Source organism: Panthera onca, chromosome E1 (assembly GCF_046562875.1).
Source record: "Panthera onca isolate mPanOnc1 chromosome E1, mPanOnc1 haplotype 2, whole genome shotgun sequence".
NCBI classification, from domain to species: Eukaryota; Metazoa; Chordata; class Mammalia; order Carnivora; family Felidae; genus Panthera; species Panthera onca.
In genome coordinates this window covers 27203716-27231501 of record NC_138352.1, presented here as the reverse complement: position 1 = coordinate 27231501, position 27786 = coordinate 27203716, and the positions used below count along the sequence as shown (strand labels likewise).

Sequence of the window (27786 nt, the reverse complement as noted above, 5' to 3'; positions counted from 1 at the left end):
TCCGCAGATTGAGAACCTTACCTGGTGGACCTTGGCTCAGGATGTGCTCGTGGGAGCCAAAGCAGGTACGTGTGTGAGCCTAGACTCTGAGTCTCTCTCCCACCCCAAGGCACCCTGGACGTAGGAGTACGAAGTGTGGCCCTGTGGGCCTCATCTGTCTCCCTCTCCTCCTCCTACCTCCTCCAGGCGATGGCCGGACACCCCAGAAACACGCTTTCTGGGCCCGTGTGTGTGGCTTCAACGCCATTCTGCTCATGTGTGTCAACATCTTCTTCTACGCCTACTTCGCCTGACGCTGGCCCCGTGGCCAGGAAGGCCGGAGCGCTCGGAATCCTCGGGCCTACCTCGCTTTCACTGAGGACACCGAGGCCCAGAGACCCAGGGACTCCCCTCGCGACTGCGTAGCCGGTCCGGTGCCCGCACACCAGTTGAGCCGGCAAAGGAGGAGTCCTAAAAAGGTCGGGGGGCGACGGACAGAAAGAAGGCGGTATTTCAAAACCAGCACAAAGCAAAGAAAATGAGGTTTCCGATCGACATCCTTATACTCATTTTCCTGTTTTTATTTTGAATACACGGGCCCAGGTCAGGAGCAGCTCGGGGCTTGAAGGGTCTCCAGACGGCCCTGGGCAGAGGGGAGTCCCCCTCCCTGGACTCCTGCCTCCCATCCCAGCTGCTCCTGGCTGCCACGAGGCCGTCCCCTCCCTCCCTCCCCGCTCCCTGCCCCTTCCACCATCAGCCTGGCATTCGAGGCACTTTCGGAGCCCCGTTTCATGCTTCCTGCCCCCCAAAGTGCCCAGGCCCTGGGCAGGGGCTAGTCAGTACCGGCTGCTGGTGGCACATTCCATGCGGACGCCCCGCCGGTGCTCAGGCCAGTGTCCCATCCCAGATGCTGTTAGACCTCAAAGTCCGGCGGTGGCCCTGGCCTCCCGCCTGGCCTGTAGCTTCCCTGAGCTCCGGGAACCCCAGTCCGGGCAGAAGTTGGGCCTAAACAGAGAAGGCCAGAGCAGCCAGGTCCCCCAAGTGGCTGTGCCCGGGGCCTGCCCTCGGAGCTTGTCCATCGTGTCGGGCCTATGGGAGAGGGACAGCTGCCTGTTTCTTTCATCCCTGCACTCCCCTCCCGCAGGCCCTCCCCAAAGTGTCTGTGGTGGGGTGAGGGTGTTGGACACCCAAGTGGGGCCCGAAGTCGTCAGGGGGCTGCTGAGAAGTCAGTCTCCACCTGGAGTCTGTCCATCGGTCCAGGTCAATGTGCGTGCAGTCCCCTTGCCTGTCCCTCACCTCTAAGCCACTTTCCCGGTAGCCAGAACACCTCAAGGGGCCATCTGAGGGTGGGCAGGGAGGCCCAGAAGATGGTCAGCCCCAGGTGAACCCGTCCCCCATGCTTCCTCGGGTAGAGCCCCCAAATACAAGAGCCCCGAGACCGCGGCCATTGATGGTTGGAGTGAGTGGGGCTTCTGTCCCCCTGCCCCGTGACACCATGCAGCTGGCAGCCAACAGGAAGAGGCCAGCAGGAAGCTCTGGGAGCTCCCCCTGCCTGGTGGGCACTGAACATCGCAGCGGTCCTCGGGCACCGAGGCCCCGTCTCCGTTTGTATGAAGCAGCGGGAGCCCGGGCCTGGCAGTGAGGAGGTCCACGTTCCAGTGAGGCTGAGCCCCGTGGGACCCCGGGACGGGGCGTCCGCGTCCTCTCTGGGGACCTCAGTGTCTGGTGGGCGGATGGCCTGCTGGCTCTGCCCCCGCCCCGGGCCCCCACCCCGGTCACAGTTGTACCGGCTGGACGTAGCTCCGTGGGAAGAAGCCCACGCGTCCGCAGAACCGGCCCCGCCACCAGTGGGGGTCCAGGCGCTCCAGGACCTCGATGATGTCACCTCGGTGGAAGCTGAGCTGTGAGGGGTCCTGGGCCGAGAAGTCAAACTGGGCCTGGGCAAAGCAGGCCCGGGGGCCCTGCGAGGGGAGGAGGTGGTTAGTGGGGGTTTTCAGGAGGCCCCAACAAGAGAAGTGATTTGCTGTGGGTGGGAGGGCAGAATTGAGCTTGGACTCTGTTCTCACTCCAAGTCTACGCCACCCTCTCCACAGACCAACACCACTGTCCTGGCCACAGGAACAGGCCTTGTAAGGTATAAAGTGGTGCATAGCTAAGAACAGACTTTACCGCTGCGCCCTTGACCGAGCTTCGAGGGAGAGGATGTCACTCAGGGCCGCTCCCAGCTCTCAGGCCTGGGTTCCTGTCCTATCTATACCCCGAGGTGACCTCGGGTAAGTCCCCACCCTCGTGGGACTTAGTCCCCCCCCCCCCCCCCCCGCAAATGGCGGGCGGACAAGAGCTCTCTGCAGGCACGTCAGCCTGTCGCCGTGACGATTATACCCGGTGTCCCGGCCCTACCGGTCCCACCAGCATCTCTGTTCTGAGCCTGCGGAATCTTATCCAGGATGGGTGATAGGATCAGTGGACAGGCTGTAATTAGCGGCTCTCTGCCCAGGAAGTAGGAGGCGGCATGGGTCCTAGGGGACTGAGCCAGCTCTGGAGTTCTCCCACAGGGTGGGTGCCCCCAGGGCCCAGGCCAGAGCGAGGCAGTGGTGGGGGGCGGGGGCGGTGTGGGGAGCCCTCAGCCAGCTCCACACTGGCTCCCTCACATTCTCCAAGGGCAGACCTGGCCCACGGCGGTGAAGGGGAGAGGTTGCAGGAGGTCTGGGACAGAGGCCTGGCGGGGGGAGGGGGAGGGGGAGGGAAGGTGGCTCAGACAGAGAGCTCGCCACCGACCCAGCCCCAGGATCAGACTGAGGAGGCCCGGCAGCTTCCTGGCGGCCCAGAGTGCACGAATGGGGGTCTCCCGAGGCACCGTTTGACCCTCCTGGCACATGAGAGGGGAAACCGAGGCCCAGTTGAGGAACGGACGAAGGTCACGCGTGGTGGGGGTCTAGGGACAGGCAGGACTGGAGCTTCTCTGTAGCAGTCCGTCAGCCTCCCCTCTCCCCCGCCCCAGGCTATGCTCCCTGGTTCCCCTGCAGAGCCCAGGCTCAACCGGGCCGTCCCAGGGTCCTGACCTCTAGCCCCAGGCCTTGCCGAACCCCCCCTCCCAGAGGAAACGGCACACTGGGGCTAATAACCCTGTTGGCTGCTATCATCGTTCTGATGAGAGCGAGGGCTGGTCCTAGGGGCCCCTTGATGAAAGGGCTGGCTAGCAAATTGCTGTTCTTGCGAGGACCAGTGGCGGCTGGGTGCCCACCCCCCACTACACACACACACACACACACACACACACACCCTGAGCCCAGCCAGGCCCTCACCCACGAGCACTCACACTGCCTCCACCCCACCCAAGACCAGCTCCTCAGGACCAGAACCCCGGACAGAGCCTACCCGGTGGGTGGTCTTGGGTGCGCCTCAGTTTCCTCACCTGGGCAATGGCCAGATGAGGACCCCAGCATACTAAGCCCAGCTCAGCGCACACGGCACCCGGTAGGCTCGGCAGGTGTCTGTACCTTCATTCACGCAAATTCACACCGAGTGCCTACTGTGACCCACGCACTGCGCCAGGAGCTGAGAACAAGCCAGACACTGGTGGCCCCGCGTCACATCCGTTCTCTTCCTTCCTTTCCTTTCCCTCTCCGTCCCCACCCTTGCGTGTCTCACCGCAGTGCCACCAGAGTCGGACTCTAGAGCCTGGGCTGGATGCGGGGCTGCCGGTGGGGGTGGGGGGTGGCCAGACCCGGCAGGTGTCCCGGCCCCCCGCGGAGGCTCACGTGAGGGGGGAGGGGCGGGGGGGGGGCCCTACCTTGAGCAGGGGCTCCTCATCCCGCAGGAAAACCTGCCGCTGCTTGGCGATGGTGGTGGTGCGGTAGAAGTCGACCAGCTCATTCAGGGAGTTGAACTTCTCTTCCCACAGGTAGTACTTGCCCGAGGCCTCACGCAGCACCTTGAAGTGCTGTACCTGGTCACCGTAGCTAGCGGAGAGGGGCAGCCTCAGCAGGGCCCGGGGGCCCCCCTTCTGCCTCCCCCTGGAAGCTCGCCCCTCTCAGCCCTGGTTGAGACCCGCAGTCGGGGGAGAAGGTGCAGGGCAGGAGGGCAGGTCGACGTGAGACCTTAGGCAGGTCACTGAACTTCTCTAAACCTCAGCTTCTGGATAATGGTAGCACCTTCCTTCTGGAAAAGGGTTCAGAAAATGCTGCCTGTGGCTAATTGGCAGCATTGAACGGGTTCCTCTCGGAGGAGGGGGTTGCCTGGGTGGCTCAGTCGGTTGAGCGTCCGACTCTTGATTTCGGCTCAGGTCGTGGGCTCACGGTCCGTGGGTTCAAGCCCCGACTCGTGCTCTGTGCCGACGGTGCAGAGCCTGCTTGGGATTCTCTGCCCTTCTTCCCCACTCGTTCTCTCTCTCTCTCTCTCTCTCAAAATAAATAAACTTTAAAAATCAATCAATCAATAAACGGCCTTCTCTTCTCACACCTCTTCAATATGCCCCTCAGACGTGACAATCTCCCCTAGCCCCCTCCCGGCCCTCACGGTCCCACGAAGAGTGAGTCCTCAGACCATGCTGACTCAGACCAAAGCCTGCAGGTGGGAGAGGAGCTCAGGTGTGTCGGATGCTTCATGTCTCTATCTGCCCCCTACCTCAAGAACCTTCTATGGCTCCCCATTGCCCTCGGGAGAAAATCTTAACACCTCGGACTCGAGATCTGGCTCTGATTACCTGCCCAGCCTCACCTTCATATGCTTCATATACTCTCTTCCTTCACACAGCATGTCCCATAGGCCAGGACAGGCCATGATGGACTGGGACCAGAGGTGGGGCCAGCGTTAGGACAATGGGCAGCACAAACCACTGCGGTTCCCCTCCCTTCTGCAAGGGTGGCCGGCCCCACCACGTGGTCCAGGAGGTGCAAACCGAGCCCTTTGTACGGTGGGGAAACTGAGGCCCCGAGTGCAAACCGTGACCCCCCCCCCAGGGTCACACGCGGCAACAGAAACCGGAGCTGGGGCCACATCCAAGCTCCCACGTGTGAAGCGTCATTCTAGCATGCTCCCCTGCTGGTTCTCGTCGTACGGCAATAGCAATAATCATAATTCTAATTGTGATGCGGGGAACATCGCAGACCTTGTCAGCCCCAGTCCAGGACTGCTACTGCACCACGTTGTTCCCTGGGCTGTGATCCCCAGGAGGCCTTCCCTCTCATCCTCTGGGCCTGGCCAAAAGACCACGGCCACCCTTCCTTGCTCTGGTCAGCTCACCTGGGCCTCTGGGCCTCGGCCTCCTCACCTGCCCAACGGGGGGCTCTGATGCACTCCCCGGAGGGGGGTTGCAGGAGGCGGGGGAATCTGCTGGGAGAACACAGCAGAACCCCGGCTCCCCAGCAGAAAGAAGCCAGCTTAGGAACCTGCCCGTGGAAGGGCTTCCTGCCCAGGTGGCTGGTGGAGCTGAGAGCCCAGAAGGCCTGGGACCCGTGGTTCCTCCAGCGTCAGTCCTGGGGCGGGTGTGCTGCTCGGTTGAAGGTTTAAGATTAAAGACTGAAGATAATTGTTTAAGGTGAATCTGTTCTGTTCGTGTGTTGGGAGCGTGGGGGGGGGGGGGGGGTGGTCAAAGTGGGATGCCTCCCACCCTGCCCATGTTAAGGGGTCCAAACCACACAGAATCTCTCTCTCCACTCCAACATACCTCCCCTCCAAGCCTTTGCATACACAGTTTTCTCCAAATTCTTCTCGAGTCAAGCTCCTACTCATGCCTCAAAGCCCAGGTAAAATGGCCCAAGCTCAGTCAGAGTCAGAGGTCTCCCTGGGTTCCTCAGCCCCTTGTACGGCCTTCTTCTGACCCACTGCACAGAACGGCTTGCATACTACACACCGAAAAGGCAGGGAGGCCGGAGTGGGCCCTGAGGGCTAGCCCAGCTGGGAGAGGCTAGACCCAGGGACTAGAGCGCCAAGGCCCAAGGCTTAAATGCTCATCAGGTGCTTTGTTCTTGAAACCCTCTCCTGTCCGGTCCGCTCTGAGCTGTGATTCCAGCCCTCCAGGTGTCCTGACCCTGAAATAGACCCGACACCCTCTCTAAGACACATCCAGATCTCAGGGCAGCTTAGCTCCAAGGCGAGCCAGTTCTGGGACCGGGTGGAGCAGTGATCCCCAGACCCGAGACAAAGGCGCTCATCAGCAAGCATTGTTCCCAGGTGACTAAGCCACTCATGCTGTCGGCCGGCCGACATGCATGCCCGTGTTCCTGGGATGGAACTAGGGCGGGCAGGCGGACGGTGCCTCCTGCCCTGTCTGGTCTGCCACAGCCTCCCAGAGGCCACACGCTCCCCTTGAGGCAGCCTCTAAGCCCTATGACTCCCTAGTGTCCGGTCCCTGCGAGATCAGGTTTTCCCCGGGTCCCTAGACTTTGGCAGGGGTGTTCGGGGAGGAGTGTCTCTCCCAGCAGCGGAGTGAGGCAACCCGAAGCCGGGCAAGTGAGAAACCAGGAAACGGACCCCAAGGACTCCATGTCATATCTGGGCCACCTGGTGCAGAGGCAGGAGGAGGAACCTGGGGTAAGGACGGCCCCTCCCCTTTGGGTAAGGGGACAGATAAGGGGGTAGTAGCTGTGAAAATGATCTCCAGGGGGCGCCCAGGTGGCTCAGTCAGTGAAGCGTCCAACTTTCGGACTTCAGCTCAGGTCCTGATCTCACGGTTCATGGGTTCGAGCCCCACGTCGGGCTCTGTGCTGACAGCTCAGAGCCTGGAGCCTGCTTCAGATTCTATGTCTCCCTCTCTCTCTGCCCCTTCCCCGCTTGTGATCCGTCTCTCTCTCTCTAATATTAAAATAAACATTAAACATTAGAAAAGGAAAGAAAGAAACAAAGAAAGAAAGAAAGAAAAAGAAAATGACCTCGACCCCAACGGACCACAACTTTGAACTTTTTGGTGCTTGGAGGTTACCTTCAGTTACCAGGAAAGTTATCAGGAACAAAGCATTCCCTGATCACACAGGACAATCGGCGAGCAGAGAAGAGGAGATGAGACAGGAAAGGGACAAGGGACCCAGGAATTCTAGAACCTTCCAATCTGAGAATTGGGAGAATTCTCAAATCTGGGATGCTTGCGTGTTCCAGCCCCTCACCTGTGTGTGGTGCATAGTAGGTCCTCAGTAAATGACGGGCCTTGTCCCTTCTCCCGCCTGGTCCAACCTTCCTGTTCTGTAGTGAGGAGAGCAGGACCCAGAAAGGAGAGAGGCCTGCCCACAGCCAGGGGCGGCCATGTAAGCCAGGCGTGGCCCCTCCTGATCAGTGATCACGCTTGTCTGAGGCTGAGCAGGGCCACTTCCATCGGGTGGCCCCAAGGACTCAGCATCTGGGGCAGTCTCCCTCTCTCTAGCCAGCTTATCTTCCAGCCTCGTGGGGCCCTTGCTAGTGATCTCCCCAGGAACACCTTCCCTTTCCTCTGTGGTCTTGGCCTTAGCCATCCTTCAAGGCCCGGGTGGAGCCTTGAGGTGTTTGAGAACCCTTTAGACCGTCTGTGGACTCTCCCTCCCTCCCCCCGGCCCAGGGGAGCTGCAGGGCACATAGGGGGATCCATGTCTGACTCCAGATGACCCCCGAACTGGGCAGGGGGGATGGCTTGAGTGCAGACAGCCGTGCCCTGTGAGCCCTGCTGAGCTGGAGGCGGGAAGGGCGGCCAGGAAGGGGTCTCGACCTGGGCGAGGCCAGAGGAGGGGCCATGTGGAGCTGGTCCACAACAGTGGGCAGTGCCCACGGTGTTTGTGTGAGTGTCCTGGCCTGCGTGTGCCTGGTGTCCGTGTCTCTCGTGTCTCTAGGGGTGTGGGGGGGAGGGGGAGGTCTCTTTCTCTCTCTGCTCCGTGAGTGCGACTGTATGACTGTATGTGTGAGACCCTTTCTTTGCAGCCGTCGGTGTGTTTGTCTCTGTGTGTGACCCCCACACCCGCCCACTGTGGGCGGGGTGGGGGGAACGAGGGGCAGGGCCTGGCCTCTGGGCTGTAACAAAAGCCTCAAGGACCAACTGAGTCCTGATGCTCGAAACAGCCTGTCCTGCCCGGCTGGTTTTTCTGGCCTGGTGGCAGCAGCAAAGGGACAGTGGCAGCAGCAAAGGGACAGGATAAACAAGGCTGGGGTAAGGTCAGGAGCCCCAGGACTGCCCCGGCTGGGGCCTGTGGGCCCTCCGGGGCAGAGGTCTGGGTGCTCACCCCCACCGGGTGATCTCCATTAGGCATGGCCCTTCTCTAGCCTCAGAAAAGGGCTGGGGCGGAATACACGTGCCGCAGCAGACATGAAATCGAACCAAAGGGACCTTGGCAGGGACCCCTGGGTCTTTGGGACTCAGGAAAGGTGGGTCTGTCAGGGCGCAGAGGGTCAATGGGCACTCGCTCCGCTCTTCCTTGCTGTGTGACCTTGGGTAAGTTACTGCACTTCTCTGGGCCCCCGTTTCCTGCCAGTGGGGTTTCTGGGGATCACTTCTTCTCTGTCTTTGCCTGCAAAGTATTGCACCCTCCACCTTCTGCTACCATTTCTTTCCTGCTTCACTTTCCCAAGAGCCTTTATCATCTTCCAAGATTTTATATAATTTGTATAACTGTTTCCTGTCTGTCACCCCAGTAGAAATGGGTGCCCGAAGGACAGGGAGCTTTGTCCTATTCTGTTCATGGCCGAATCCCAAGCACCTGGGACAAGGCCTGGCACACAGTAGGTACTCGGTGACCAGAGCAAACATACGTGCATTGACTCCAGGGCGCTTCCGGCCTGAACGGAAGCAAAATGCCTCGCTTGGGAGCAACCTGCCGTTTAAGGCGGAGAAGTCCACCGCAGGCTGGCTGGGAGTGTGGGACAAAAGCGACACAGCCCGGGCACTGCGCCCCAGCCTTGGTCCCTGGCTTGCTGCCTGCCAGCTCAGACATGCCCCTGGAAGTGGTGGCGGACGGCCCTTTGTAAATTCACAAAGGGCAGTCAGCCGTGGCCGCTCTCGCTCCGAGAGGCAGCCCAGGCCCATAAACCCCACCTCTGACAGCTTTATGGGGCTTGGCGTGAGCATGCGGGAGATGCCACGTGGAATGGGGTCAGAGTCCCCGAGAGCCAAGCCGATGCAGGCGGAAATGCTCTCACACGTGAACCTGCACAGCTGTCACTTTGCTGGATGGCCATCGAGTCACTGGACTTCACAACCTGGGGGTTGCTGTCTCTATGATGTAGATGAGGCCGTTACAGCCAAGAGAAAGCCAGGACCTGCCCGGGGCATGGGGTGGGGTGGGGGGGGGGGGACGGGAAGCGAAGTCAGGACGAGAACTGGGTTCCCTGCCACTCTGTCACTGCCCCTTCTCTAGTAGCCCTGGGTTCGTGGGACAGGGGGCTGGGAAGCAGTGTGGCCCTTAGAAGGTAACATAATAACTAGCATAACTTGCATTTTTGGAGCACTTACTAACTGAGGCTCAGAGGGTAATTTGCCCAGGGTTATACAGCTAGTATCAGAGCTGAGATTCTGGCTCAAAAGCCCACACTCCCAGCCATATACGCCCTCTGAGTCTCAGTTTCCAACTCTAATCCCTGCCCTGTGATCCTCTAAGGGCCACTGAAAGGCCCCCGGGAGAGACAATGGACCAGGAATGGGAGGAGGACCTGGGAGGCGTGGCTCAGCTGGGATGAAACTGGGGGGTGGAGGACGCCACCTGGTGACGCTGTGCACAAACCACAGCTAGCTGAGCCCTGGAAGCTCCTTCTGGTTCTGACCTGGGGGGGGGGGGGGGGAGAGGGGGAGGGGGGCTCGGCCAGGATGCCCTGGGGGACGTGCGGAAGGGCATGTGCTAGGATTTCTCCGAAAGATGCTCCCAGGCCTTTTCCCAGGACGTGGGTGCTGGCTCCCCTGCTCAACAACTACTTCCTAGTACTACCTGTCTCCCCTCCTGGTCGGACTTGTTGCTATCCAAACCCACCCCTGCCCCACCCCAACTCCGGGTCCAACAGGCTAGTCCCTGTGCCTGACATGCTTCTCCTCTCTTTGTACACCAAACTCCTACTCGGGCTTCAGGGCCCAGCTCAGATATCACCTCCTTCACCATGTGGAAAGTGTCCCCTGTCTCTGAATTGCCCGTATTTATTCATTCATCGTGGAGACGCCTGGGCCAGGCCGTGTCTACATTCCCACCACACTCCTTGGTTTGACTCCTCTCTCTGTCCCACTCTGTGGTTCTCTCTCTCTCTCTCTCTCTCTCTCTCTCTCCCCCCCTCCCTCTCTCTTCTCTTTTCTCTCTCTCTCTCTCTTACTTACACACACACACACACACACACACACACAGACAGCAGCGTCTGAACCTGCACCAGCCGGGCTGCACTTACAAAGAATCGCCAGAAGAGGGCAGTGCATGGAGGTGTGATTTGATCACAGAGGAGGGAGAGGCAGGGTGGGGGTTGGCAGGGCCACCACCTCCCCTCAGCTCCAGCTGCAGAAGCTGTCCGGCTGAGTCCCCTGTGCCCCTGCTTTGCTGGGTGATCTTGGGCTTTTGAACTGATTCCAGGAGCCCCTCGAAGCTGGACCAGCCCACCTGGTGGCGCCATTCCCAGCTGACCAGGCCCTTGGCCAGCCAGCACACGGAAAATTTCCATTTCCTGCTTTTGCACGGATCCTGGGGAGTGGAGGCTGAGCTGTGGAAGTGGGAAGTGACCCAGGGGGCACTCCAGATGCCCACGACCATCCTGGGGCGGGGGTCGGGGTGGTGGATCAGAGCTAAGAACTCACAGCATCCCCCCCACCCCCATACACATGCACACTGACAGTGCTCCCATTAAAAAAATTTTTTTTAAAGACTTATTTGTTTGGGGGAGACAGATAGATGGCGTGCAAGCAGGAGAGGGGCAGAGAGAGAGAGAGATACAGAATTTGAAGCAGGCTCCAGGCTCTGAGCTGTCAGCACAGAGCCCGACATGGGGCTCGAACCCACAGACCGGGAGATCATGACCTGAGCTGAAGTCGGACGCCCAACCGACTGAGCCACCCAGGCGCCTCAACAGTGCTCCCATTTTTAAGATGGGGAAATAGAGGCTCAAAGAGGGCCAGAGCCATTCCCATCCCCTGGGATAACCGGTCTGTTCCCTGGAGGTCAAGGACGGAAGGGAAGTAAAAGGAACTGGCCGGCTGCTTGCATAGCTTGGAGGGGATCAGGTAAGTGCCGAGAACTCTCGCGATGTTGGGTCATTTTTACACACATGCCCCAGCAGCCTCCCTGTCCGTGTCTTTCTTTCTCTGCTTCTTTGGGATTCCCCGGACCCCAGCGCCCTGTCACACTCCCCCCCCAGCCCCCACATTAACCAACAAAGTGGCCCCGTGTTCATTTATCCTTTGGACAATCAAGCCATTGGCCGTGAACCAACCCAGTCCCGGGAGAACGGCCTCCTAGGGGCCACACTGCCAAGCTCCAGGGTCCGCTGCTTGTTCCCTCCCTCCCGCTGGCAACCTTGCCACCCCAATACCGCGGTCAGTGACAGGAAAAGCTGGCACCGTGGGCGCCTCCCGCGGAGACCCTGACAGTCGGCATCTTGCTGGGGGCCCTGACTTCGCAGATCCACACCACTCCCCTCCCCGGTCGCTTTTCATGTCCTCAGCCCCCTCCAGAGTCCCAGATACCGCCACCTCCGGCCTGGCTCCTCACTGGCCTCCAAGTGCTCTGCTTACTCCCAACCATCCCTCCTCCTCATAGCAGCCGGAGGGATCTGCCAAAAAATGGAAGCCAATCACATCTCCCCCTGCTCAAGACCCTCCATGGCTCCCTACTGCTCCCAGAGAAAACTCCTGGTCAGGACCTGTCAGCTCCATCTCTTTGACCACATCCCTCACCCTCTCCCCCTTTGCTTCTCTGCTCTTATCACACCACCTCCTGTGGACTCCAACACGGCCCAGGTGCATTCCTACCCCAGGGCCTTTGCATTTGCTATTCCCTCTGCGTAGAAGTCTCTCCTCCCAGGTCCTCATTCCTGGAGACCTGGGCAGCCTCCACTTCCAAGTTCAGATCTTTGTTCAAATGCTACCTTTGGGGCGCCTGGGTGGCTCTGACGGTTAAGCGTCCGACTTCGGCTCAGGTCACGATCTCGTGGTTTGTGAGTTCGAGCCCCGCGTCGGGCTCTGTGCTGACAGCTCAGAGCTTGGAGCCTGCTTTGGATTCTGTGCATCTCCCTCCCTCTCTCTCCCCAACTCATGCTCTGTCTCTGCCTCTCTCTCAAAAATAAACATTTAAAAACATACTACCTCTTCAGAGAGGCCATCTCTGACCACCTTGGCTCCTGCTCTATTCCTTTGCTTCCTTGTATGCTGTCTGTCTCTCCCACCAGGACATAAACCCATCAGGGCAGCAACTTTGGGTTTTTTTTTTACCGTCATTTCCCCAGCTTCTAGAATAGCTTGGCACAGGACATGTAGCTCAACAAAATATTCCTTGAATTTATGCATCTATGTCCTACTGTCCCAGGTCCTGAGAATAGGAAACACAGAGACCAGACCCCTTCGCCCCGATGCCTGTTCCTGTTTCTACCTTCCAGCCTGGATTCCTCCATGGCCCTAGTTGTGGCCTTTGGGATTGGGTTCTGAGCTGCCCAGAGACTGCCACGTCATGCCCGAGGAGCTGCTGGTCACAAAGCCAGACCCTCCCATCACGGCGACCCTGCTTCAATGTCAGGCAGTATTCCAATCGCTCTGAATATATTGACTCAAAAAATATATATATATTGACTCATATTCCTTGCAATTACTCATTTCACATCAGAGGAAGCAGGCACAGAGAAGTTAAGTGACTTGCCCAAGGTCACACAGCCAGGAAAGGGCAGAACTAGAACCTGAACCCAAGCAGCCTGGCCCCACAGTCCCTCATCTCAATCAGGGCACCATATGGTGGCACCCTGCCCACACCACATCCTGGACACCTGCCCTGGGTGTCTCGGTGCTTCTCCCGCCCCCAGTGGCTTCCATTACATCAAACCCTGGCATCCTTCTTCCTCCGCTCATGATGAGTCTATGATGGCTCCCTACTGCCCAGAGAATAATGTCCAGAGACCCTTCGCACCGGGACTTGAGGCCTTGCAGGCAGCCCTGACCCCCTTTCCAAGCATATTCCCACCACTCTGGACCACACGCCGGGGTGCGTGTCATTCCCCCCCCCCCCCCCCCCGCCCCCGACAGTCACCTGCTTCCAGGTTCTGGCTGTTCCTCCCTCAGGGAGACTACTCTCTCCACCCTTCTCTGTGCTCCCCCATGGGTCAGAACTCACTTCACGGAGACAGAGAACTCCCCAGGGGAGCTCTCACTCTCCCGGATCAGGAAGGCTCCCAGGTGGTTCCGCTTCATCAGAATCTCTTCGGCCAGTTGCCGGGAAATCCTGCCCGAGTACCACCTGCAGAGAGAGGGGACGAGTGAGGGCAGTGGGGAGGCCAGGCTACCCCTTCCCCGTGTGCCGGGCGTCCAACATCGCGGATCCTCACGGCGGTCCCGAGACACAGGAGATGTGATTGCACCCATTTCACAGATGAGGAGCCCGAGGCTCAGAATCGCACAGCAACGAACCCAAGGGTACACGCCATGGCAGGCAGGAGTGGGGACCCGATCCCGGCGTTCTGGCTCCTGAGCCCAAGCCAGGCAAACATATTATGAAATGAGAAATTATGAAAGGAGAAAAATCAAAATTTAGGGCACCTCGACCTGGCCAACCCCAGCTGAGCTCTTCTGTTTTAGATGAGAGATTCTGAAAAGTGAAAAAAAAAAAAAGAAGAGAAAATGGAGGGCAGTTTCCCTGCACCCATTTCACAGATGCACAGACTGAGGCCGCCTGGACTTTTGCTCACAGGTCCAAGCCCCTTTTCTAGCTGACCAAATAGAACTGGGTAATGCAGAAGTGATTGGTAGATGCTTAAAGTCCTACAAGACCCCCACTGCCCCTCTGCCCCCAGTACCTGGAGACAAAAGGCTGGGGCTCAGCTTCTCTGCCAGGCCTGCCCATCTCGCTGTGTGGCCCACGCAGCCCCGGCCTCTTTGGGCCTTGCCCACCCTTGTAGCGTCCAGGTGGTTTCTGGCTGGGCCCTTTCTTGTTCAGCTGGGGAAACTGAGGCCCAGAACAGCCAGAGTCTCATGGTGGCACCATGGCCAACCCCGGGTGGGGTCCAGAGACTCCGTCCCTTGTCAAGCTTCCCTTCCCTCTTTCAGCAAATGTTTCCTGAGTCTGAGTTTGGCACCGGGGGCGGATGTGAGGTGGGACTTTTCCTGTTGTGTCAGGATGTTGACGAGCCCTCGAAGCCCAGAGCCAGGGCGATAGGTGGAGCGGCAGCTGCCGGTGGTGTCCCACCGCATCCCCACCGTCCCCGCCGTCCCCGCACGGGGCTGGGCCAAATGCGAACACCAGGGTTCGGCCCCGGGGCTTTTTTTCTGGCGACTAACACAGGCCTGTGTGCAGGATGGACCGAGCCCCCGGAACATTCTCTGAGATGAGCAGGTGGACAAACACTCACCTCCCTGCCCCGATGGAACACTCTGGGGTGCCTGTGTCGCGTCCTCTCCCTCCGGTGCCCCTCCTGTCTGTCGCCGCCGTCCGCGGCCGTGTGGACGGCACAGCCCTACTTACCCTGCCCGCCTCCCGCTCCAAAAGAAAGTTCTCGTCCTCCCACTGCGGCTCAGGTGCTGCTTCTGAGGAAACCACACCCAGAAGCGAGGCTTAGCCTACTGCTGTCCCCAGACTGGTGGGGACCCCGAGCCCATCTCACGGTGGATTTCCTGGGAGGGGAGGCAGAGAAGACGGCTGCTGAGTGTGGGGGCTCAAGGCCACCATCTGGAAAGCTCGGCCCGGGTCCCCGGAGTTCGGGAGGCTGAGCTGGGAGGCCGCGGCCCCCAGCAGGACACAGGTGCAGGCACCGTTCAGGAGCAGGGGCCCAGTGGGGCCCTGAGTGGGCGTTTCCTGAGGGCTCGGGTGTCTCCAAAGAACCCACAAAACCCCATAGGAGGCGTCAGTGTGTGGGCGGCCGTCACCCTCAAAGGCTTCGGCAACCACACCCTCTGAGGAGGCCAGCCCTGCCCCCCCCCCCCGTCAGGAGAAGGCAGGGCTGGTCCTCAGGTGGCTTGAAGGACGGGGTGCGGGACAAGCACTTCCCGAAGCCCCCAGAATCCAGCTGTCTCCACTGTCTGCCCTGGAGAGATTGCAGGCGCCTCGGCTGCTGTGAAATGGCTCACGCCCCTCCCCGCACAGCACTCGCTTAGGCCTGTCTGCTGCCCTCCCTGGCAAACTTCTACTGTAACTTCCAGGCCCAGCGGACCATGCCCTTCCTCTGGGAAGCCCTCCCTGACGGCCGCCGCGGGCACACGGCCGGGGGGAGTGCCTCTGGGGCCCCTGGTCGGTATCACGGTTCCCCCAGGGGCTCCCCGGGCAGGCAAGGGAGACAGTGGGGGTGCTCAGGGAAGGAGTGGGGCTGGTGTAGGATGAGGCCTTCTGGGACCCCAGCCCGCCCCAGCCCTGCCCAACCCTCCCCCTCCCCTTCCCCCCCCACCCGGGGGCCCGACGGGCTGAGTCAGATGCCGAGTTTCCCCACCGCTATTTTGGGGCCAGGGAAGGTGCTGAGGTTAGCCAAGAACACATCTGGGCATGACCTGGTGGGTGGGTTGGGGGCCTCACCCCTGTCCCTGCTCTGTCCCAGATGTAGGTGGCTAGAACTGACCCCCGGGACCCCAAGGGCCTCAGACACGGGGACCCTCCATGGCTTCCAACAGGTGTGGTCTTGTCTCAGCCACCAGCGTCACCCAGATAGGCCTGGCCCTGCACCGAAATCTTGGGTCAGCAAATGCGAGCTTCTCTTCAGGGCTCCTCAGCAGCTTTGTGCCTTCCGGGCTTCTGGCCTTCACCAGGCCATTTCCTCCCCCTGGCGGCCTCTCTCTGACCCACCGGCCCACGGTGGTCACTCCTGCCTGTGTCCTCCATTGGCTTATGGATTCCCTGGGACACCTGGCATTTCTCTCTCTCTCTCTCTCCCCTCGTGTTCTCCCTTTATTGACCGAAAGACTATAAGGCCAGAGGGACAGATACCTGCCCACAGGGCCACCGCAGGGCCTGGATGTCATAGCTGCAGCCCAGGGTGTCGGCTAGAGGCAGCGGCCTCTGCGTGGGGAGGCTGGGGATGCCTGGAACCCAGGCAGGGTAGCTGGGGATGTGGGTGGGACGGGGCCTTGCCCGCACAGGAAGCCGGAGGTGGTAGCAGCTTGGAAATAACTCGAAGGCAGATAAAGAGGAAATACCCTCCAGTTCCCACCCTGACCCTGCACTGCCCTCCCCTGCTAACTCACCGTCACACACACCTCATGGCTTCCAGTCTGTCCCCTCCAGCCTGCACGGCCCTGTCACACGCCTCCACCTGTGACAGGGTCCCTCCCCTGCTCAGCCATCACCACGCTCCCCACCACCGTGAGCCTGGCATCTGAGGCCCTCCTGCCACGGGCTCTTCCTCATTGTCCTCTCTGTCCCCTCTTCCAGGAATGCCTCCCTCTTCTGCTGCTTAGCTAACTCCTACACACCCTTCAAAACCCCATTCATTGTCACCTCTTCTGAGGAGCCTTCCCCAGTTACCTCAATGCTGACGGCCTTCCCATCTCGTGCTTTCTTTATGACCTGTCGCTCCCACAGGATGGGGCTGCTCCGACCCCAGCGTCTCATCATGTGTCTCTGGCATCACCCAGCTAGGCCCCCTGGGGCTGCGGCTAGTGTTTGACGAGTGACTGAGTGAGGGGCCTACCTCCACCATCATCTCAGGCATATCCAGTCGGTTTTTCATAGGTTCTCGGCCACTTGGGCCTGTTCTGGGGCCGGGGTCGGCCCCGGTCCTTCTCAGGGCAGCAGTGTGGGAGGCCACCTGCTGAGGGCGTGCTGGGAGCTTCCCTGGGCCAGCAGGTCCCAGGTCCCAGGATGCCTGGCCCCACACATGACACCCACTCTTAAAGAGAGCTCTAGAATCCTCTGCAGATTGAAGCCTCGGCCCTTCTTGTATTACAGGTAAGGAAACTGAGGCATAGAGACAGCAGGACCTGCCAGAGACCCCACCGCAGCCAGTGGCCCAGCTGGCTGAGAGCCCGGGGCCCTGTCCCCTTCAGCACTCTCCTGGGTGTTCTCTGGTGTTCCAGGCCCTCAGGGGCGTGGCCTGGGCTGGCCTTGACCCTGCTACCACTTTGGTCCTCGAATCTCTGTCCTCTGCCCCTGCTAAGCATAGACACTGATGACTAGAAGCCAGGGGCATGCTTAAGGGGTGCCCTTCGGGCAGCTCGGCTCGCCCGGGCCAGGCCAGGTGAGGACACTTGACTGCAGGGGCTGGGGCCACCTTGAGGGTAGGGCCGGGGCGGGGGGGGGGGGGGGGGGGGGGGCAGCCACTCACGGGTGGGGCTTGACGCGGATGTAGTTCTTGGGAATAAAGCCCTCAGCACCTCGCAGCTCAGCCTTGTACCAGTTCTGATCATCTTCCATGTTCAGGATCTGCGGGCGGGAGGGACAACGGTCACTTGCTTACCGAAGAGGCACGGCTGCCACCAGCTGAGGTCTCGCCGCTCAAGGACCCCAGGTGGGCATCACCCATGCCAGCCCAGGACCCACTTCACAGGGGAGGGTTGGGGACCTGCCCCAGTTCACGAGGGCCGTGTCTGATTTCAGGGCCCGGGACAGCCTGTCCCCAAGAGGGTCACAGACTCCCCAGGTTGGACAGCTGGGGACCCAGTGAGGTTTTGGTGCATTGAACTTTAGGGGGGCCGGAGCTGGACTCCCAGGCAGATCTGGGGGGGGCAGATCTGGGGTGCCTCAGTTCCTGAGCTGTGCCCCTGAACATGGGGTTTCTGTAGCATTTGCATGCCGTGCACCAAGCCATGGGGTGAAGGTCGGAGGGACCCTGGAAGGTCGGGGAGCCCCAGCCTGAGCTCAGCGCCTACCGGTGGTCACCTGGGGTCACTTACACTTAAACAACCCTTATAATCTGAGTTCAGGGGTGACAATGCAGGGTGGTGGGGATTCAGGCACCAGAGAGCAAAATAAAGGAGGTCTTTGGGCTGAGACGTGGCCGAGGCCTGGTCTGCCCAGGTCACATGGGCTCCTTGTCCATGGCGTGAGATCTCTGCAGCCCCACAGGTGGGTCGAGAGGAACTGAAACAGCCCGAGTCGGGCTGGTAGTTACAGTGGATGAGCAACCAAGCGGCCGCAGGGAGGAACAGTATGTACAGAATGAATCTTGGGGCCCCTTCCTCCTTTCCCCGGGGCAAGCCTTCCATGGGACAGCTCATCACCAAAGGCTATTTCACAGATGGGGACACCGAGGCCCAGAGGTGGGGGGCGAGCAAGGCCACCCAGCAGCGGGGAGGCAGAGCCCATACAGCAAGCCAGGACTCTGGGGCCTGGGGTTCCTGGCTCAGCTGGTCTGGGGGGACCCTGGCCCACTGGTTTTTACCTCCACTCTACCTCCCATTTGTGTCTGGACCCAAGGCCAAGGGGGCATCGCTCCTGTCAGTCCTGGAGCAGATGCGCACATCGGCTCAATCCTAGTGGGTATTTGTTGAGAGAAAAAAAAACATCAGATATAGAAGAGCATGCTACCATGGGGGCATTGCAGGTGCAAAGGGCCGGGGGGCAGGCAGACGCAAGGGCATCAACTTAGTTCCATTTTGCCAGGAAGAGCTGGGATTTGCTGCCTTGGGCCCAGGCCGTGCAGGCAGGCACCCCCTTGTCTGTCTGCCAGGCCCCGTTGACTCCTTCCTTCCTGAGTCTGTAGCCTGGGCAAGGTCAGCAGCCCCGGGGACAGACGGAAGCAGGTGGCTGACTCAGGAAAACTTTTGCTGAAAACAAAACAAAAATAATTCCCCAACTTAATAGGAGAATTAAAGCCTGTGGGCTGTCTTCCATGGCCACAGATTCAAGGAAGATGCCCTGGAGCCTGGGGCTGGGCTACTCCGTCTGCTTCCGACTCTCTCTCTAGTCTTGGCATCAGTTTTCTCATCTGTGATGTTCTCATTAGCTACGTTAGCTGAATTCTTTTTTTTTTAAGTTAATTTATTTATTTTGAGAGAGAGAGAGTGCGTGCGAGGGAGGGGCAGAGAGAGAGAGAGAGAGGGAGAGAGAGAATCCCAAGCCAGGGACAGCACAGAGCCTGATGCGGGGCTCAGACTCACAAACCACGGGATCATGACCCGAGCCGAAATCCAGAATTGGACCCTTAAGCGACCGAGCCACCCAGGTGCCCCAGATTGGCTGAATTCTTACCGTTAAAATTGTCCAAAAGCTACAGACCCTCTGGGCCATGAAAACTGACACCAAGGAGACAGATCAGCTCCTCCCTGGTGAAATTCACACCTTGGCTTGCCCCCGGCTTTTACCCCCATGGGTGCCCTCCACCCAGGACACTGTCCTACCCCAAGGTCCCCAGCCAGGGAATTCACTCATCAGTTATTTCCTGAGCACCTGCTGTGTGCCAGATACCATGCAAAGTCCTAGAGAGACAGCAGGGAACAAGCTTACATTGTGGGCAGAGGCGGACAATAAAGAAGGAAGGAAACAACTGAACAGGTACCTTAAATTAGTGGCAAGTGCTCCGAAATAGATCGAGGATGTCTGGTTGAGGGCAGGCAGATTGTCAACAGGGGACAGATGGGGGTGGTCCAGAAAACCCTCCCTGAAGAGGTGATATGCGAACGGAGACCCCGGTTACAGGAAGGAACCGGATGTGAGAAAATGCGGGGAACGGTGTCCAAGACAGAGGGAACAGCCAGTGCAGGGGGCCCTGAGGTGGTAGCAAGCCCTGCTCTCGGAACCGAGAGGAGTCCAGAGGGTCTGGAGTTGACTCAGGAGGGCAGAACTGTGAGGAGAAGTGGGGAAGGCCAGCCAGGCAAGAGCACGTAGGGCTTGTATGCCACGGGAAGCTGTTCAGATTTTCCTTTAAAAGCCAAGAGAAGGGGCGCCCAGGTGGCTCAGTCCGTTAGGCATCCAACTCTTGATTTCGACTCAGGTCATGACCTCACCGTCTGTGGGATCGAGCCCCACGTCGGGCTCTGTGCTGACAGTGCGGAGCCTGCTTGGGATTCTCTCTCTCTCTCTCTCTCTGCCCCTCTCCTGCTCGTGCTCTCACTCTTTCTCTCAAAATAAATAAATTTAAACTTAAAAAAAAAAAAAGTAAAAGCCAAGAGAAGCCAGGGAGGGGCAGCAGGGGAGGCTCAGGCTCTGAGTTATGGCCACCGTGTGGAGACTGGGGAGGCTAGGAGCAGAGGCAGGTGGGGCAGTGAGGAGCTTGTGCACCTGCCCGGGGTCCGGGGAGGCCTGGAGGAGGAGGGCAGTCGGGGAGGGGGTGTGGAGAGGCGGTCAGGTTCCGGATAGGTTTCGGCAGAGTCGCTGACAGGACTCAACGACCGGCCGGGTACGAGACAGTTGGGGAGCAGCCAGGACGACTCGAGGGGGTTGGGCCGAGTGCTGGAAGGCTGCCACGGGAATGGCTGTCGGGGAGCAGGTTAGAGGGCTCAGGGTTGTTGGCATTGGGTCCGAGGTGCCATCGACCTTGTCTCTGGAGATGCCAAGGAGGCTGTGGGCTCCCCGAGTCTGGGTCTTGGGGGCCGGGTCATCCGTGGAGAGATGGGGGTGAAGCCACCACCCGGCCCCCCTCCTTCAGCTGGGAACAGTGGGGTCCTGTGCACCCGGACATGCCCAGCCAACCGGGGAGGATGCTTTGTTCCAGGAAGTGATGTCTGGGTGTGTCCAGTGTGGGTCTATGTGCCACCCAGGTCTCTTCCAAGACCAGAGCTCAGATGTTCTCATCTTGGGCTCCCAGAGGCTGGGATCTGCCTGTGGGCACTTCTGGGACAGGGCCTGGCCCTCAGGGGTGCTCAGGAAGCACCGGTTGGAAGGATCAACGGGATGGCTGCAGGAGCTGCGCCCCGGGAGAAGGGGGCACACAGGGTGACATCATGCTCACGATTTTACAGTTGCACAGAGGAAGGGCTCCGCAAGAGTGAGGGGGGTGAGGCACCTCGGGAGCAAAACTTAAGGGGGCCCCAAGAAACTCGGGAATCGGGGTAAAGAATGTTTTAAGACAGTATGTTAAAAAAATAAAAGCCAGGCAGAAACTCTGAGTATGTTCGTTAGTTAATAACGTAGCCACATCAGCCCATTAAGGTAAAAATTGCATGGTGGTTGTAGGTTTCTGCAGCTTCAAGATTTGTTGTCCCAGAGCCTCACGGGGGGCTTGAACTCCTGAACAGTGAGAGCATGACCTGAACCCAAACCAAGAGTCAGACGCTTAACTGACAGAGCCACTCAGGCACCTAAGGTCAATGGGGCTGCCAGAGCATTTCCTCCTTTCCCAGAAGTGCCCTCCGTGTCATACCCCGTGGGCTGCCCTTTATCACCATCCGTGGGCTTTGGGCCACCCCCACCTTCTCCACCCTGGTGGCCTCTGGGACCTCACCCTCCACCTCCACCATCTGGAAAGATGATCTGAGCACCTATGCAAGTCAGAAGCAACCTCCATCCACCTCCAGCCTTTACGAGACCCAGGACGTGACGCAGCTCCCGTGGGGACATCGGTTGTGTCTCTGCCAGGGATGCAGAGAAAGACAAGGTAGACACACGAATGCAGCCACACAATTAAGTGCTCATCCAAGGCCACAGATATATTGTAGAAGACAAACTGCATAGAGGAGAACAGACGATCCCATTGCAATAACTCAAAATCACTTGGACACAGAGGACAGTCGGTCTGAAATTTGAAATGGACAGCGAATCATTACGAACCAGCTGTGGTTATTATATATTTAGAGACGGTGCCTAATCTGCCCCCTGCCCACCCTGTCCCCTCCACTTTGTCCTTTCTGGTGTCCCCTGATACACTTTGTCACAGTCGTGGGGGAAAAAATGGCATGGGGTTAATAATGTAAGATGTTACGGATAGGGAGAGATGGGCCCAGATGCCACTGTACTGTCTCCTCGATTTTCGTGTGAATCTGAAGCTGTTCTGGGGGGTCCTGGGTGGCTCAGCCGGTTAAGCACCAACTTCAGCTCAGGTCATGATCTCCCGGTCCGTGAGTTCGAGCCCCGCATCCGGTTCTGTGCTGTCAGCGCAAAGCCGGCTTCAGATCCTCTCTCTGCCCCTCCCGGCCCCCGCCTCTCTCTCTCAAAAATAAATAAACATTAAAAAAAAAGAAAGAAAAGAAAAGAAAACTTCTAAGGAGCGCCTGGGTGGCTCCGTCGGTTAAGCGTCCGACTTTGGCTCAAGTCATGATCTCACAGTTTGTGAGTTCGAGTGCTGTGTGGGGCTCTGTGCTGACAGCTCAGAGCCTGGAGCCTGCTTCAGATTCCGTGTCTCCCTCTCTCTCTGCCCTTCCCCGGCTAGCGCTCTGTGTCTCAAAAATAAATTAACGTTAAAAAGTAAAAAAACAAAACAAAACAAAAACTTCTGAAAAATAAAGTCTGTTTAAAAGCTAACACAAAAATAAATAAAAAACCAACAAAATAAAGCTAATACAAAAAAAAAAAAAAATCCATCCAAATCCAAAATAAATAAATGTGACCTTGCACCTGCACAACCGTGAACGTGCTATCCCACCGCCTCAGCTGGCCCTGGAAGGAATGCTTGCTCGTTGCAGAACATGTGAGATGTGCAGAAAAAGCATGAAACACCCTCCCCAAAGAGCATTTTCAGGACTGCGTAATATTTGGCACTAAGCCGGTAACGCAGGTTAATTTCACACTGCAGACGCTTTTGCCAACGTGCCCCACCTCTCACCTGCTCTATTTTTCCCTATACACCTTCCCCATCTGACAAACTCTGTGTTTTCCTTCTTTATCTGGTTTGTGGCCCACGTCTGCCACCAGAATACCAGCTGCGTGAGCAGCGACTGTGCCCGTTTTCTCCTTGCTGAGTCTCCAGGGCGGAGAATGGGACCAGGGACACACTGAGTGCTCCCTGAGTCCTTTATGAGAGAACACACATACATCTCTGATTACATCTCGGGTTCCCAGAGGCAGAATTTCTGGCTCACACACGTGGATATTTTTACGGCTTTTTATATGTTTCCCAAGTTCCCATCAAAATGATCGTCACTTTACCCTGTCCACCTCCCACATGTAAAAGTGCGTGTTTTCTCACATCCTCAACAAACTTGGAGATTCTTTTTAAAATAAAAGTTCACTGGTCTGGCAAATGGGGAACGATTACTTGGTTTAAGGCGCACGTCTTTTGTTATTGGTGAAATTGGGCACTTACTTGCTTACGTTGCTTCTTCGGCAATTTTCCCATTCATATCCTTTGCCCATTTTTCTATTATGCTGTTTGTGATTTTCTTGTTGATTTATAAGAGCTCTTTACATATTAAGGACATTAATATCTTGTCTTTTTTTTTTTTAAGGTTAAGCCACCTTCATTTCTTACTTAGTGGACTGCAAGAGCCCCTTTCTGCTTCCATTCCTGTCCCCTCTGTTATCTTTTCAAAACGTAAACTCGATCCAGTCTTTGTCCCTACTGAAAACTCTTCCGTGAGTATGCCTCAAATTTGGAATGAAATACAAATCCTTCACAGATCCTAATTCCTGCTTACCTCCCAACATCAGCCTTACCCTGTGATTCTCTTCCCTCATTGCACTTCAGCCACAGACCTTTCTTTCAACTCTTCAAACACACTGAGACGGTCCTGCCTCAGGGCCTTTGCACCAGCTGTTCCCTCTCACCTGCTGCTCTCTTCCCCCGGCTCTTTGCATGGCTGGTTCCAACTCATCCTTCAGGTCTCAGCTAAGGTGTTACCTCTTTTTTTTTTTTTTTTTTTTTTTTTTTTTTTGTAAGTTCTATGCCCAATGTGGGCCTCCAACTCATGACCTGAGATCAAGAATCTCATGTTCTGTTGACTGAGCCAGCCAGGCACCCCTAGATGTTCCCTCTTTTGAGAGACTGTCCTGACGACCCCACCTAAAGCTGTCCCATTGTCCCCTCCCACCCACTGGCCCTCTGCATTTCATCTCCCTGGGTTGATTTCGTCAATCCATTTATCACCTCCTGGTGTCACTCACTCTCTGGAATGTCAGCTCCAGGAGGGCAGGGACTTTGCCTTGTTCCATTGCTACACCCTCAGCACTTAGGACAATGCCTAAGTATGTGCTCCATAGCTTGACAAGTGTTTGTGGAAGGAAGGAAGGAAGGAAGGAAGGGGAGAAAAGGCCACTCTTCCCGTTGCCTGGCATTCCTCCATTGTTCTTTGAGCTTGAAAGCTCCCCTCGTCAGTCTCTGTGGACATAAGGGATGCCCAAGTTTCAGCTAACGCTTTAATCCTTCCTTCCTTCTTCCCTGCAACATTCCCCATGTCTTACTAAGAGGCTACTGCATGCCAGGCACCGTTTCACGTCCTGGTGCCCTGGTGTGGTCCCTGTCCTCATGAGCTCATGAGCTCACTCGCTCCTGCCTTAACCAGAACTTCTGGTAAAAGAAACACACCAGGAGTCGGCTGACGCTTTAGCAGAAGTTAGCGGGGAAACTTGACTGACATGGGGGTGGGGGTCGCGGGCACAGGAATCTGGGAGGAAAGTGGAGATTTCACAGCCTTTGCTGCGGTCGCTTGGGGGACGCCCACTGATCCCCATCCACTGCTGGCTGGTCACTCTGAGCCTCAGCTGGAGCCCAGCACCCACCTCATTCCTATTTCCTCCCTGTCCTGCTCCCCTCCAAGCCCTACATCTGGGTCTACAGACCCCAAACTGCTTTCAGATTAGTAAGATCTCTCAACTAGACGTGATTCTCACCAAAGGTCTCATACCCTGGCTATAGGTGGGGCTGGTGCTAAGCCTGCCCCCGTCCCCACATGGCCACGTGTCCCCGGGGCCCCCAGCCGGCACCTCAGGTGGACCTGAGGGCAGGCATCCCAGCATAGAGAGGAAGGGAGCCCCCTAAGGGGACACTGTTCCTCTTGGGGAGCGTCATGAGCTCCCCAAACCCCAGCCCAGACCCACGGGGACAGAATGAAGGTTCCAGAGGCAAAGGACGTAGGTGCACCCCACATTTGGCCCCATGCCGAGCAAGTCGTGTCACCTCCCTGTGCCTCAGTTTAGTCACCTGTGAAAGGGGGCATTGATTCTCCCCACCTCGGCAGCTTAACTGGGACGTTAGTGTGCGTTGCTGAGCTCGGGACCTGGCTCTGGTGGGGTGTCAGCAAATGGGCATTCCTGTCCCCTCCTCTTGTGCTTGAAGCTTGGGGCCAAGAGCGGGGCCCAGCAGCGGGGAGAGACACCCCGTCTAATGGCTGCTGCTCCAGTGTGGAGACTGAGGCCCAGGGAGGGGGCAGTGACTTCCTTAACATACGTCAGCGGGACTCCAGTGCCTAAATCTTGGCATGGCCGCTTCTGAATCTGGCCCCTGACCTCTGCTTGCATATGCAGACTTATAAGCAGGGACGTTGCCAGAGAGAGCGCCCACAAACCCGTCGGCCCGGACCACCTTAGAGGGGTGCGATGTGCATCAAAAGGGGAACCTGGGTTGGCTCAGTCGGTTGTCTGTCTGCCTCCTGATTTTGGCTCAAGTCACGATCCCAGGGTTGTGGAATGGAGTCTGCTTAAGATTTTCTCTCTCTCTCTCTCCCTCTGCCCCTCTCCCCTGCTCGCACACGTGCTCTCTCGCTCTCTCTCTAAAATCAAAGATAAACAATAAAAACTAAAAAAAGAAAAGGGGGGGCAGACAAGGAGACACAAGCTGTGGTAGGACTCTCCTTTCCCTTTTCTCCACACTGCTGGGAAGCTCATTCTTACACTTCGGGCACATTTCTTTCAGCCCCAGGAGGTTAGTGTGCCCACGCGATCCTTTCCTAAGAGCTTTTCTGTCCTTCCCTCCCTCCCTCCCTCCTTTCAGCTGTCTTTTCAAATTCTTCGCCCGGAAAACTGGGTGTTGAACCAACCCCTGCCAGGCACTATGGTAACGTCTCCTTGAACCCTCACAACAGCCCCCAAAGGACGGGTCCTAATTAATTATCCCCCCATTTCCTAGATGAGGAAACTGAGGCTCAGAGGAAGCAAGTGGCTTGTCCAGAATCACAATAACTGGGGAAGCCGGGCCCGTCCTCCTGTAGAAGCTGGACTCTGTTTGGGGGGCTGTCCCGGGCCCTCATTCTTAACCACCCCCCCATTCCATGTGTGACCAACTCGGCACATCCCGGCCACCCTACCTTGAGCGTGTCCCCCTTGTTGAAGGCCAGCTCATCACTCTCCGTGGCCTGGAAGCTGTACAGGGCCACGGACTCCATCCCACTGTCCCCAGGCCCCGGCAGCTGGGCTCAGAGCAGGGTCAGAGCTTCCTGCTTCCTCTGCAGTCGAGGACCCGTCTTCCTTTGTTTTGAGAGCGCGTTTTTCTTTGCGGCTTCCCCTGAGGGAGGAGAAACAGGAAGCAGACATGTCACAGAACACAGAGAGCCTCTGCCTCAGGCCCCAAAGGCCAGGTAGGGCTCTTGGGGAGTCCCCGGGGAGCCCCGGGAGTGGATCCTCTCTTTGGCCCAAGTCACAGACGAGATACGGAGGTTTCCAGAGAAGTGACCCCAAAGCCGCCCCGGCAGCTCGGGCATCACATCTCAAGGTCCCAATCACCCCCACCAACTTGCCGATCTGCCCTGCACATTTTGTAAAGCCCAGTGCCCCTCAGGACTCCCCAGTGCCTGCTACGTCAACCCCAAGCTCCTTGCCTGATATTCAAGGCCCTTCCAAGCCACGACCCCCATCCCCCACCACACTCCTCTCCAGACCCACCCTTTGTTATCTCCTTTCCCCGTAAACAAACACTGGGCCCCTGCCCTAGTAGGGGGGTACACACCCCTCTTCCATTCCCCAGGCCTTTTGCACATGCATGTCCCTTTGCAGGGTCCTCTCTTCCACTTTGTCTCCCCGGGAGACTCCTACACGTACGTCAAAGCCCAATCCGGAAGGTGCCCCTTCCGGTTCAAATGCCGGGCTGTGCGATTGAGATCCTAAGGTCAAAGAGAACTGCAAATAAGTCTTGGCCTTCCCTTAGTAGGTGTGCTATGGGCTGTGGCACCAGTGCAGCAATTCCGGAACAAGTGAGTGAGTATTGTGGGAAGGAGCATAAATGGATAAATACGATGGTATTGTTTAGTACCCAGGTTCTCTCCAGGAAAGACAGGAGACACAAACCCAGAAGAAGACAGTGAGGAAGGGCCCTGGGGTGCGGGATGGGACACGCTTAGGTGTTTTCGTCAATGGATGACAATCCGTTACTACAACGAATTATTTGGAATGCTCAGAGTATCCCAGATTTGACCAGGGGGACCCCTTTCCAGCTGCCTCCTTGTCCTCTTGCCTCGCAGGACTCCCCAGAATGATGACAAGTCCCCATCATTCTCTGAGCACTTCCTTTCTACCAGTATGTTTCAGGCTCGTCTAAGACTTCTCCTGCCCCAGCCCTGGAATCAGTTGCCTCGGGATACACATATATATACACATATATATATATATATATATATATATAGAGAGAGAGAGAGAGAGAGAGAGAGGGAGAGAGAGAGAGAGAGAGAAAGAAGTTCATTATATATGAGTCTTTAGAAGTATAATTCCTAGGGCTACCTGGGTGGCTCGGTCAGTTGAGCATCTGCCTCTTGATTTTGGCTCGGGTCATGGTCATGAGGTTTGTGAGTTTGAACCCCGTGTCAGGCTCCCTGCAGACAGCGCAGAGAGATTCTCTCTCTCTCTCTCTTCTCTGCCCCTTCCTCCTCCCCTCTCAAAATGAATAAAACATAAAAATTTAAAAAAAAGAAATATAATGCCTAGTGGACCGAGCATGTCCATATTTCTACATTTCTATGAGTGT

The 27786-nt window shown here is 57.6% G+C and overlaps 1 protein-coding gene across 1 annotated transcript; it reads right to left on the bottom strand.

Moving 5' to 3' along the window:
• Positions 1 to 539: 539 nt before the first annotated feature.
• On the bottom strand, positions 540 to 26329 carry GRAP (GRB2 related adaptor protein). The gene is made up of 6 exons (XM_060647131.3): positions 26138 to 26329; positions 17350 to 17447; positions 13221 to 13343; positions 3773 to 3941; positions 1767 to 1940; positions 540 to 1068 (listed from the first exon to the last, which is right to left on the bottom strand). The coding sequence occupies exons 1-6, from the start codon at positions 26213 to 26215 to the stop codon at positions 985 to 987; spliced, it is 726 nt and encodes a 241-aa protein (XP_060503114.1). The 5' UTR covers positions 26216 to 26329; the 3' UTR covers positions 540 to 984.
• Positions 26330 to 27786: the final 1457 nt, after the last annotated feature.